General features: G+C 35.1%; 1 protein-coding gene across 1 annotated transcript; it reads left to right on the top strand.

Moving 5' to 3' along the window:
- Positions 1–8,890: 8,890 nt before the first annotated feature.
- LOC127870761 (solute carrier family 25 member 45-like) lies at positions 8,891–13,277 on the top strand. The gene is made up of 5 exons (XM_052413237.1): positions 8,891–9,096; positions 9,487–9,530; positions 9,885–9,965; positions 10,484–10,739; positions 12,376–13,277. Exons 1-5 carry the CDS (start codon positions 9,048–9,050, stop codon positions 12,834–12,836), a joined length of 891 nt encoding a protein of 296 aa, XP_052269197.1. The 5' UTR covers positions 8,891–9,047; the 3' UTR covers positions 12,837–13,277.
- Positions 13,278–14,037: the final 760 nt, after the last annotated feature.

The raw sequence follows: 14,037 nt of genomic DNA, 5'->3' as shown, positions 1-14,037 counted from the left end.
AATACCACATCATTATCGACTTTATTGGCTGGAAAACATAACCCGACGTGCAAAATATTGGTGTACTGCGACCTAACCAATATTGGGTCAATTTTCCAATATGGCGGATACAGCGTACAAAACAAAACCTAAGTCAATAAAATCAATTATTTCTTGCTTTAATTGTACCATTTGGATGCGTTTGTGGTTTAGACCTTGCATTGTTGATAACATTTTGCACCCATGGCCAAGAGAGAGCGCATTGCAACTACCAGCAACCCATTGGGTTATAAAGCTGATAGTTGAATTATTGCAACTAGATCAGTTGTCAAACGAAAGTACGGTTGATATTCGAATGCATTATTTTTCTCTTTCCGGGATATTGTTTTACTATGTTGATGCTGCATTAACAAATATAAGTATATATAAGTGAAAACACCAGAAAATAAACAACGGTTGCGATAGACACCTATAAACTGTTAGATGCCCATAATATCACTTTAACAATGGGAAGGTGATCAGTAATCTGTATCATCTAGATAAAGTTCTAATTGAATTCGAGCTCTGCGTTTTGCCTCATTCTAAATGGGTCTTTTAGTGGGAGTTTTTGTAAATTTCACTTATTGAAATGTATTGTTTCTTCAAAACACTATCTTCTGTATTTAACTTCTGTATTAAACAATGGTAGCGAGTTATTTTCAAATAAAATAATCCATCTGAGAATAGTGATGTTTGTATTTTTTACCACGTATTTTGTGTATATTAAATCTGGTTTTACACGTAAAAAAAACTTATTGAAACGAAATTTAAACCAGGAAGGAGAAACACTATTTAATGTTCTATATACCGCTTAACTAAATTTCAAAATGCGATCGTAGATTATTGTCATTTTTCATCACAGCCATGTTTTTGAGCAGAACTTTAAAGTGATATTATGGGCATTTTTCACTGTCGAATTGAGTTGAAAAGAATTAACAGGTCAAAAGAGTTAGTTAAAATGTGGTTACTGACCAATTATCTTCAACTCATCTTGCTACCAGTTGTTTATACAAATATATTTTATATTCGATATTTTACGTGACTGGTGAGTCCTGTAAGCCGAAATCATCCGTTAAACAAAATTGTGTCTTTGTGTCGTATGAACGAATCTGCACTAAAACTAAATTAAGATTCACATCGTAAATCGAATCATTTCTGTCGTCAGTTGTCAAAACGGAAGTACGGTTGATATTTAAATGCATTATTTTTCTCTTTCCGGGATATTGTTTAGTATGTTGATGCTGCATTAACACAAATAAGTGTATATGGAGTCAAAACACAAACAATAAACAACGGTTGCGATAGACACATATAAACTGTTAGATGCCCATAATATCACTTTAAGTGTGCTCAGTTAATTCGCCGGACGAACTCACCCCATGTGATACATATCAAATATGGCGTGTCATGCAAGTTTGGTGGAGGTATTTTCTTACAATAACACAGCTCAAGGTTTTTCTCCAGATTAAATATCTTTCTTCGAATCACTGGACGATGCGTATTTTACTAAGTTAAAACCACTTATGGACTGTATTTGAGATAGTGATTCAAAAAGTTGTCCTAACTTGCACTTTCCTTGTGTTTTGTCTTTTTCCGAGATTTAGCGGTATTATTGTAGTTATAGACATACATTGAGCCGCGCTCACTTCATCGCTTATGTGCAGCTCATCGAGAATCGACTCTTCCGTTATTACTTTCCACTTTATTTGGATTTTGTCATTTTTGCTTTTTTTATCGTTAGCGGGTTGCCAGACGCACGTAAACTTCTTTTCAGCCTTAAACAAAAGGACATTTTCTACAGCTTCTTTTATAGATTTAAAGTCCGTGACTTTTAGTAGAGAAGACGCCTCTCGGAAGGCTTCGCTGGGATATAGGTGGCAGCATAGGGGCATTGCCGTTATATTTGAAAGTAAGTCTGAATACTGGCTGGGATCATTTCCTTTAGATTTGCCTTACAAGCAATTTCAGCAAAAACAACACTTTCTTGCCGTTTTGCCAGTATTCACCTGCATATCCTTTTTACATTCGCTGTCGTAGTATGACTTCAATGGTTCGAATATATACACGTCGCTTCTCTTATCGCGCGAAATATTGAGTACTGAATTTAGACCGCGATACACGAGAGTCCGATAATATGGGCGATATTTGAATAATAAAATATCGTGTTTCGCTTCGTGTGCCGCGCAAAATATCGTGACACGATATTTTGCGCGATACACGAAGCGACACACGATATTTTGCGCGATACACGAAGCGACACGCGATATTTACCACGATATATCGCCTTTTGGGCTACCTAACCAAGGGCGATATTTCGTGGTACATTCTCGCGCGTCGCTTCGAGATATCGTGTATCGCTTTGTGTGTCGTGTGTCGCCCATGATGAAAGAATCGCGAGATTATAAATGGCACTATCCGGATTCCGTATAAATACGCCCACACGAAAGAATGACAAACATAACAAACTTGTGATATTTAGCGTCCGTTTTGTCGCTCTGTCGGGTATAATTTTCATGCGGTCTTTTTTAAACCCGCCGACATAACAAATCGAAAAAGCGAGAACGACAAAATGGCGCAAATACGATAAATATGACTATTGCCGCTTTTTTGTTCTGGTGAGTTTTTGTCTGCGACCGTCAAACCAACCAAAACTATAGATCGATATGGCAAATCAGTCTGATTGGATAAGAATGGGAGCAATTAAAATAAAATGATATAAAAAGTAATAAATTGCATTTTACTAGTATTTCTAGTATTTCACACGCGGCAATTTCTGGACCGTATGGGACGGTTGTACATTGAACGTCAAGAAATTACTTCAAAAAATCCAAAATGAAGCCGTTTGTATAGTCTCAATCCTAATTAGATCCGTATCGCTTAGAAATCTTTATAATATCTACAAAGAGCATAACGACCAGCGCCCCAATTACCTTACTACTCAACTTAAACTAACAATTTTTGAAAAGTCCTCCCGAAATCTTAAAAGTGCGGAAGACTAAACCTTACTTCCTTAAAAGTCCTACTCACCGTTTTTTTTCTTTCTTTTTAGCGAATAGCTCTTATCACAGCTGTTTTTTACCAAAATCTGTGAAAAGGCCCCTTTCAATAATCAAAACAACTCCTTTATTTTAACGAAGTTAATATATATATATATATATTATACGACACCGCGATTTATAACATGATCTTAACAATTATCTTTGGGCCTATCACTAGTTTTAATACTATCCTTAACCTTATAAGTGGTTTGCTCTCCTGCGCACAACGTGCTCATTGTGAGCTATTGGGATCACCTTTTGTCCGTCGTGCGTCGTCCGTCGTCAACATTTTGCCTTGTTAAAACTCTAGAGGTCACATTTATTGTCTGATCTTCATGAAACTTGGTCATAAGCATTGTCCTAATGATATCTTGGTCGAGTTCAAAAGTGGGTCACGGTTGGGTCAAAAACAAGGTCACTAGGTCAAATTAAAGACAAAGCATGTAAACACTACATGTGTAATATTTATTGTCCAATCTTCATGAAACTTAGTCACAACATTTGTCCTAATGATAAATCAGCTGAGAAAATAATTCCTGTCAGTTGAAAAACATGGCCGCCAGCGGGCGGGGCAGTTTTATGACTATAGTAAAACCTTGTTAAAACTCTTGAAATCTTTGTTTAGTCCAATCATCTTGAAACTTGGTCAGAGCATTTTTTTTAATGATTTCTCGGCTAAGTTCTAAAATAGTTCCGGTTTGTTGAGAAACATGGCTGCAAGGGTGCGGGGCAGTTTTGCTTATATGGATATAGTAAAACCTTGTTAACACCCTAGAAGTCACATGTATAGTCCAATCTTCATGACAATTGGTCAGAACATTTTATTTCTATTGATAGCTCATCTGAGTTTGAAAAAGGTTCATAACATTTGTCTCAATGATAGTTCGGTTAGGTTTGAAAATGGGTTCTGTTCGTTGAAAAAATGTGACCTCCAGGGGACGGTGCAGTTTTCCTGATATGGCTATTGTAAAACCTTGTTAACACTCGAGAAGTCACATTTACAGTCCAATCTTCATGACACTTGGTCAGAACATTTTATTTCTATTGATAGCTCATCTGAGTTTGAAAAGATTCCGGTCCGTTGAAAAACATGGCCACCAAGGGGCGGGGCAGTTTTCCTAATATGGCTATAGTAAAACCTTGTCAACACTATAGCAGTAACATTTATAGCCAAATCTACATGGGAGTTGTTCAGAACATTTTTTCTTATGATAGCTCGGCTGAGTTTGGAGTTCCGGTTAGGTTTGAAAATGGGTTCGGTCTGTTGAAAAATGTGACCTCCAGGGGACGGTGCAGTTTTCCTGATATGGCTATAGTATAACCTTGTTAACACTCGAGAAGTCACATTTATAGTCCAATCTTCATGGAACTTGGTCCGAAGATTTGTTCTAATGATAGCTCTGCTCAGTTCAAAAATGGTTACGGTTCTTTCAAAAACATGGCTGCCAAGGGAGCGGAAGTTTTCTAATATAATTGGGCATCAACATCCTAATTACAAAAAGAATGTTGATATGGTTTTAATATAGTCAATAATTGACTATATTAAAACAATATCAACATTCTTGTTGTAATTAGGATGTTGATTCACAATGATGATAATGATGGTGATGATGATTATGATACTGGTAGTGGTAAAACAAATAAAACAACAAGAATTATTATATATGAATCTTATTTGACCTTTCATTCACTTTAACCTCTCTATAAAACTCATTTATATCTGTGATTGCATTGTTACTGCTACACTAGTGTTGATTTATGCCTTCTTCTGGGCAATCCCATCAAAGACCTTTGTCTTGATGTCAGATGGACACCATTCATACGATAAATTACAACTTAATTAATGTTTTAGAACTAGTAGTGATTATCAAAGATTTATGATTTGCACATGTTTTATTGTTGTTTCAATATCATCACAAAGATCATTGCAAGGTGAGTCTGAAAAACAGCATATACATAGCATGATTGGGATAACATTGGTAGACGGTACCCACTGGTAATAATTACTTGAGGATATAACAGCCACTTCAAAGATTAACGACTATTTTGTTACTGACATATTGTATCCGGTAACTAGTACATATCCGACTACTACTCAAGTTCCTTATACAATCATTGAGGAACTTGATAAATAGTTATCTTTTGTTAGTTTTTTCTCTTAACTAAAAATGCATTTTGCTTTTAAAGACTTGTGTGTTTAAATGCATTCATCTGCCTTTCATTTATCATTATGACTGTGTGCCTAAATAACCATAAATGGCACACAGGTGGTTAGCGTGTGGCTATGATATTAATTAGTGAAAACATCATTTTGAATGATAAATAATCATATTATAACGAAAAATTAACTTTTCTGAATTTTTTTTTATTTCACTATCAAATATATATATAACAAGGTATGCAACTCAAAATCAGCCCAAAACGGGGTGCATCGCTTTGAACAGCCATATCTTCATAAATTTTGCAGCGATTTTCACGATCTCGGTCTTATTCAACGCAGAAATGAATTTCCTTTCTGGAAATGTATATGTCTTGCAATATTTTAACAAATGCTGGGTCAACTTTTAAGAAATAACACGATACACAACACGCATGACCCAGTTGACAGTGATCATGCTGTCTTTAAGACTGAAATCTTCACGGAGTAAAGGGCAACTTCCCTACAAAGTTCATGTAGTTCGATACCATAATTCAATAAAACGTATGAAAAAAAACATTATTACCGTTCTTGTCGTTACATTCTGCATCAAGACTAACTGTCCAGCGCCGTTTGAAACCTTTGTTTACATACATTTCAACTAACTGACATTTTAAACATACGAGTGATTTCATTGGTCCAATGCGGAGGTGTGTCTTTACAACTGGAGATTTCATTCATAAAGAATACATGATCACTGTCAACTGGGTCATGCGTGTTGTGTATCGTGTTATTTCTTAAAAGTTGACCCAGCATTTGTAAAAATATTGCAAGACATATACATTTCCAGAAAGGAAATTCATTTCTGCGTTGAATAAGACCGAGATCGTGAAAATCGCTGCACAATTGATGAAGATATGGCTGTTCAAAGCGATGCACCCCGTTTTGGGGTGATTTTGAGTTGCATACCTTGTTATATATATATTTGATAGTGAAATTTTTTTTTCAGAAAAGTTAATTTTTCGTTATAATATGATAATTTATCATTCAAAATGATGTTTTCACTAATTAATATCATAGCCACACGCTAACCACCTGTGAAATGGCACATGCACTGCACTTACTCCAATACACTTATTTGTGTTTTCATATAAATTTCAAAACAAAGGTAAATGATTACAATACAAATCACTTGTGTAATTTAATGATACATACCAAAATATTTGCTTCGTGCCTAAACATCGATAAACAGATGTGTACAGGCTCACAGGCTGTAAAAACACCTGACCTTTAAAATCTGCAGACGAAAAGTAATGGCATATTTATATCAAAGGGGATCAATTGGGCTGTTTTGACAGTTCGTTAAATAATACTTGATGTAACAACGGAGGGTCCGGGGAGATACAAAATTATTTAATATAATGTTAGCTAGTGTAAAGACAGCGTCACTCTTCTTAAAAAAATTCAACCCATTTATGAAAAAATGGCGGCATTTTTTATATTTATATTTTTACGTAGATCAAAGTGCTGAACTGCCGCTCAATTAATTGCCGCTCCATAAATTTGCCGCCCTAAGCGGCCGCCTACTTCTTCTAGCGGTTAAACCGGTCCTGAACTCATGTTCGACATCGACAATATGTTCTTGAGGGCATTTTAATCATTATTGTTTATTTTACTTTTTATTTTGTTAAGTCATTTGTTTTTATTTAGAAACACCTTGATAACATTAAGCTTCCTTTTCTTAAAGTCTAATTTCATACAGTAATGTGATAATTATGGTAATCTATGCCAAATTAAGGAAGCAATTGACCAAGGACTAATAGCAAAATAATTTGAAAGCATACTAGCAAAAGTACTGCTTTTAAAATTAATGAACTTCCAATAGCTAAATTTGATTTTTTTTTTCAAATTTGAGAAATTTACCATAAATTGCTTCCATTCCAGTAGAAAGGCATGGCTTTAAAATGTGACGTCATGAAATGAAAAAATGGCGGCACACATGTTAGGCATCATGCGTAAGGGATCATTCAAGGTAAGTATTAGTCGTTTAATGATTGTAGCAATATTGAAAAAGTCAAGGGTTCATATTTTATCACACAAATAGTAAACAGTAACGATCTGTCAAAACTTTATGTGCAATTGACAGCGGTGAAGCGAAATGTTTACGCTTATGCCATTGTAAATGAATTTGTTTTTTTCCAGAAAACTCACAACCTTTTTTGAAACATCGATAGTTTGAGATGAATTTAAAAATAATATGTGCAGAATAAAGTATGTTTTATTATCTGTACCTCTCAATTAAAAAAAGTTAAATGGAAAACATATAGAAATAGAATAAAATTGGATGCAACGGAGGCCAATTTTAGCTATAATATCATAAATAGAACAATTGTTCCATTTATTATAAACAATACTTGCGAGTTTTGTCAAGATTGAACAAGTTAACTACAAATAAGGTTTCTATGATAATAAACTACAAGCATTGAACCTATATGGGCGGTGAAAACAATTTGTGAATACCATTTTGTTAAAGTGCGACACAGACACATTAATTAGCACCTCGTGTTCAGCTTACCAAAAACGTCCCACAGATAACCCATGGTTGTAGTAGCAAAGATCCTAGTAGCCAGCGGCTTTCATTTTATTGAAAGAACAAGGGACAATAAACCAAATACACATGATTCAATCTTGCTTATATTAAATTGTATACAATCCTGTATCGCTATGCAAAATATTGCCTTGTTTTGATATGACTGACAAACATATACAGTTTCTTTTCAATAAACACACGCGATTGTTGTCATTTTACAGACGATGTTTTCATTGTGGTTGTTGTTTTCCAACATAACCGTTGTCAGATTCCCCATTTGTAGCAAACCATGGCATTTTATGACTTTTGTCGAGCATGTATTGAACATCCTGCTTGAGTGATGAGACATATATGAAACGTATTGACCAGCATTTTTACTTGCTCATCTTTGCATTTGGTTACATTTCGACATTGTAAAAGTAACTAACCTTTTTAAGGTTCAATATTTTACCAGTCAATGTCCGATCACATTTGACTGATTCAACGTTCAAGGTTAATGTGACACTTTATGGCGTAAGCTGATCACTTTGTCCAGAGAATAGCTCTGTCCAGCATTGGTGTCTTGCCAGTATGTGCTGATTTATTATCAAGCGCAAGCAAGGATCAGGTTAACTGTCAAGGTCGAATTACTAATATAAGAAACCAACCCGTGCCTTTTGTCTTGAGTTTGACTGTTCCCAGTATGCATATATTTTAAATACCGTGGTAGAGGTAACATACTCAAGAGCCTATGATTGAAGTTCTGAAATTGCCACTATTTTCAGAGGAACATTCTTTAATTTAAACAAATGACTCTCAATAAACATACTCTAGTCTTTAAAATTGAACGGACAGAAACCCCCGAAGAATGAGCTTTGAAAAGCAACAGACGATTGATAACACGTTCAGAACACAAACAAGAGTACGTGAATGGTGTTTATCTGAATCAATGGAAATTAAAATCAGTCTTTACTCGTGCTTTATTATGCATTATTTTGATATTATTGCATGCACGATAACCGATATTGAGACTTAGTGAATTGTAAAACAGCGAGATCGGTATTTGGGTATATTTACATCGCTATCTGTTAGACGCAATCTTTCATATCCCAAGGTAGATCTGTGTCCAATAAAGTATTTATGTAATATCTTTACATCGAGTAGTTGGAAATATTGTCTAAATACGCAGAAACGCAAATAATGTAGTGCATGATTAGTAGGAGTCCACATTAAGAAAGGAAAGTTCACGGTTTCATTTTGTCGTTGATTTGTGTGCTGATGAGCCATGCCGTCGGACAAGATCATCCACGATTACATCGCGGGCGCAGTGGGAGGTATATATAAACATATATTAAAAAATAACTCTTTTAAATATTACCATATTTCAAATTGTGTTAACCCTAAAGTTGAAGACGATACCCACTTGTTTATCGTTTGTTTTCGGCACGAACACTTGAGTCTTTGTGTTAAGATTTCTCAAAAGTCAGCAGATGAGCATGCGAAATTCAATTGTAATTGGATTAAACTCGATGAGTTTCTGCTACATCTTCTATTGAATTTTTTATTCAAGTTTTTTATTCGTCTGATTTTATACTACTGCCTAGACTTGTCAGAATGTATATGAAGCAACATTTTAAGTTATGGTAGCCTGAACTAGACTTCAGACTAAACAATCCCGATCACTGTAGAGCCAACCATTAAAATAAAAATGTTGATTTCCATAGGAGCTGCCGGTCTTATCGTTGGGCATCCTTTTGACACGACAAAGGTAAGACTAGTGTTAATACCATGTGTATTTGTGTATTATGTACATGACTATTGTATAAAACAGGCGCCATTGCTGCGAAATCCTTTATCAATTTAAGATTACACAAATCTGTTTTATGAAGTCGACATAAAGCTCGAATTATTGGTGAAATTTATGATTTTAGAGAAATAAAAACTGCAAAAAGAGTGAACTAATTAACAAATATTATACAAAGATTAGGTGTTAATTTTGTATTCTTAAACACTCACCGCGAAATTGATTGTTATATTACAGCATAGAAATCGGCTTCGCCTTACTTATACGAGTATACAGTTTGTTTGTAATTTATTCTAAATGTACAATGCCATCTGCCAGGTTCAGCAACAGACCCAGCATAGTGGCCACAAGTACAGGGGAACCGTGGAAGCCATCAAACACATCAGCTCGTTCGGAATGGTAAACGTCATCATCACCAACAGTTATATAATCATCAGCTTTGTCATAATCATTGTCGTGGTTATACTCGCCATGATATATTTCTCTATTTTTTCTATCGCGTTCGGAATCCTCATTAACCATATCTTGTTCTGAATGGTAAATATGATTGCCGCTAATGACATCATTACCGCCAAATGTATAATTTTCAGCGCCATGAATATTATTTCCATCGTCATCAATAGCATCATCATAGACCAACCGTGTTCGGAATAATTACGTGTTTTGCAAATATTGTCCTCTAGATCGTTAACTATCACCGCGGCATCTTCTTTGTCATAATTATCATCGTTATTTTCGTCATGAATACCATCATTGTCGAATTGTAGACATAATTGTCGCTTTCTTTATTACCAACGACGGAATTTACAATTTTGAGGTTTAATTATCCTTCTCAATTTCCTCCAAACGATACAATCCAAGCTTAAAAGACCGTGTACATTTTCAACAACTAAGCCAATTCATCTGTATACCGTCAGGTTCGTGGTTTCTACCGAGGTCTTTCCTGGCCCCTGTTATCGCTAGGAGTTGTCAACTCCGTATTCTTCGGAGTTTACGGACACACGCTTAAGTTACTCGAGTCAAATAAGAGTAAACAGAAGTGCAACTACCTCAACATTTTCATTGCCGGCTGTGTAGGCGGTACGGCGCAGATCGTGTTTGTCGTGCCTGCGGACTTTATCAAGACGGCATTGCAGTCACAAATACCGCATGACGTCGATGGTCTCGATAAAGGTGTGGATTTTTTGTTTCCGCTGATATATCTTTATTGGTTTTTGCTATACATAAACATATCACCATTAATTTATATAGCCTTGACCTACTTAGGAATAAGAATAATGCACATTCATTGTTCGTAAAGCACTCCTTTACGATGGGTTAGAATTTATTCGCACAGCACATATTGCTGTCCTTCGAGGATAATTACACAGTTGTAGTATATGAACATCTTCAATCCTTATATTCAAACCTCACTTTTGCTTTGACATACTTTAGACTTAGAATAATGCAAATCGTCTTGGACAGGTAAAGTAGATTCAACCGTTTAATGAACAACCAATACATTTTGCTTCAAATATAGACAAAGTGGACCTGAACAATTATAATAAAGCGTGTGGTCGTTTATGTCTGGTAAGACACCTGTTACCATACTGTGAGAGACAAAACAAGACACAATTTTACTGAAAACACTAAAACACATTCATTTTTATATAAAACTGGGATAATTGCCTTTGAACAATCCTATTTATAAAGGTGTCACGTCGCACCTTTCTGCTGATCAATATTACAATATTGGACAACACATGCACTTTTCTTTTACAAATTGTTCATACACTAAGAAATCTTACGTGCTAAAAAGGAATAATTTGCTAATATGTGCTGTTAAAATAGGCAAATATCATTATTTAAAATTTGTTTTGTAAGTATGATAATATTTCAAAAGAAGTGCCTATGCAACATGCAAAATAAAACTGGTCAGATAAGAAGCGACACCTATGGAAACATCAATGACATTATTAGGGGCTTAAACCGGTTTTAACGATATTTTAACCGTAAAACTCATTAATACTTACACCAATGTTGAAACCAACCAGGTGTTATCCACATCATTGACCCAGACTTTATGATAGCGCATACTTGATAAAGGCAAATGCAGATGATGATTACTTCTTTTTTTTACTATATTATCGCTTCATTACCTACTGAATGTCACCTATTCAGTGATAGATGTTTGTATTTGTAGCGATAAAATCTTCTATAGTGACGTGAGCAGTCAAGATGCGGAACAGTTATTTTATATTTTGATAATGACCTTAACAATCAACATCATGAACTGTCACACAATTGGTATATTTTATTTCAGAAAGCGTGTATGATGTTTTTGCATGCATTTGTTCGTGTATTAATTAGTGATCATGAATTACCTACCAATAATACGCATCCATAAATTAAACGAAAACAAAGCTTTGTGGTGGAAGATGGAAAAACCAACATGGCATTCCAATGAAAAAGGGGAACTACACTAAATTTATGGACTCTTGTGTATTGTTATAGGTCATCAGTAATAAATTAGAATGTATCACTGATATTATCATTGACGTCCTAATATAGCATTCCAAAATTGACAGGCTGGGTGCAATGTAAGCCATAGAACGATCCAATAGGTTTACCACATAAACAAGGGACGACAATTAGCATGTGTGGACTGCATCAAGCCTTGTTTTCTGAATGCGCGGCTAAATGTCGGTGAGTTTATGCTTACAGTTTGTATATGACGATCTTAGTACTACGTTAATATATAAATTTAGTTTTAGTTGTTCTTTTCCGCACGATGTATCATCTGAATAACCATTATTTTCCCTTTTTCTAGTGAGAAGACCTTACTTCAAAGGTCCGATACAGTGCGCCAAGGTCATCTACCAAGAACGAGGCTGTCTGGGCTTCTACAAAGGCGGACTGGCAATGACTTACCGAGAGATCCCTTCGTATGGAATCTACTGTCTCACATACGAGTTTTTGAGAGCTAAAATGCACGAGCACAAGGTTCTGGCCAACACTGGCGTCGTTGTAAGTTTGATTGCAGGTGGAATAGCGGGCAGTTGCAGTTGGGCGTCTGTTATTCCGTTTGACGTCATCAAAAACCGATATCAGGCGGACTTTACGAGACAATATAGAGGCTTTGTTCACTGTGCCCAAATGTTGTATAGGGAAGGAGGAGTTAGAATATTCTATACCGGTTGCTTGGTCACGTGTCTTCGAGCGTTTGCGGTGAACGCCGTGACGTTCACTGTCTATACGCATTTATTGAAACATTTGGAATTACACTATTAGCATATTTACAACAACAAAAAAAATATTGCTTTATTAATGAAAACGAATTGGTAACCGTGTCATCAAATGTTTAAAATTACATGGTATGTTCGTTTCACCAACAACTTGGTTAGTATTGTTCTTCTGTAGGATTGATATACATTTAAGTAATCTAGGGACAGGAATTATTTTAGGGTAACCTGACCATGAAGTGCTCAAGGTATTTAACTCATGCTATTCCCGGCGTCATTTGTCGTGTGTGTCACGTTTTCTGAAACTTGATTTGTCTTTAAAATATCTAGGAAAAGTTGAAATCTCTGTCATGTTTGTAAAAAAAGCTATGTAACCACGTCTAATCTTAGTAATAGTTTTTTCCAGCTCATTTAACGTAAACTATTTCATCACATATTAATGAGAGTTGGACATAATGTATATATTAACAATATAAAAGCGAAGTTTGAATCTGGGTATTTTGTTTCTAATACATAAATCACCAAATCAAGTCGTAGAAAAACCTTGTTATTAGTCACGATGAATATTTATGAATAACTCATTTTGATGAGCTTGGTCAGACTATTTTATTTGACGATATCTTTATGCAAAGTTGTTACTTTTGCACATGTATCCATGAGTCATATGGTCATATAAAAGAAATTATCACGTGATTTTTTTAATATGAGTAGCAATGTGGCATAATTTCAACAACATTTGTTGTAATCATATATCATTCATCTGCTAAATGTAAATACAACATCTGTTTATTGCTGTTTTAAATCACCTTTGGATTTTATTAAGAAACATTTAAGGAAATTTGTAGGTAATAAACATATTCACCACAAACAATTTGAGCTTACGGAACTGCAACGACCTGGTTTTATAATTTTGACCTACCGATACGCTCAATGCATCGAAGGTCTACCAGAGTCGTTAAATATACATTCTGTAACGAACGACTTATGCAGACGTGTATTAAGACGGCATTTTGAGCAAAAGAAAGCGATATGCTTGTTATAATGATACATCTATCAAATTGTGCTGTGTATTTAAGTAAGGTCTGCAATAAAAGCAGTGTAATATATTTTTAATGGGGACGATTGATCACTTTTCACATTCTGGTAGACATTGACCTGTAGGTTTTCTCTTTACTTCATACCGTGCAGTTAGAAAATATAAAAAGCGACATTTTAATTTATGGTTGCCAGAGCTAACACAATTTTACGAA

This window comes from Dreissena polymorpha, chromosome 3 (genome assembly GCF_020536995.1).
Source record: "Dreissena polymorpha isolate Duluth1 chromosome 3, UMN_Dpol_1.0, whole genome shotgun sequence".
NCBI classification, from domain to species: Eukaryota; Metazoa; Mollusca; class Bivalvia; order Myida; family Dreissenidae; genus Dreissena; species Dreissena polymorpha.
Note: the sequence above shows the minus strand (reverse complement) of the source record. Positions and strands in the feature narration are given on the sequence as shown.

Coding starts and splice junctions, on each gene's coding strand:
- LOC127870761 (XM_052413237.1), top strand. CDS start 9,048: ATGCCGTCGGACAAGATCATCCACGATTACATCGCGGGCGCAGTGGGA. Junction 9,531..9,884: donor ATCCTTTTGACACGACAAAG/GTAAGACTAGTG, acceptor GCCATCTGCCAG/GTTCAGCAACAGACCCAGCA. Junction 10,740..12,375: donor CGTCGATGGTCTCGATAAAG/GTGTGGATTTTT, acceptor CCCTTTTTCTAG/TGAGAAGACCTTACTTCAAA.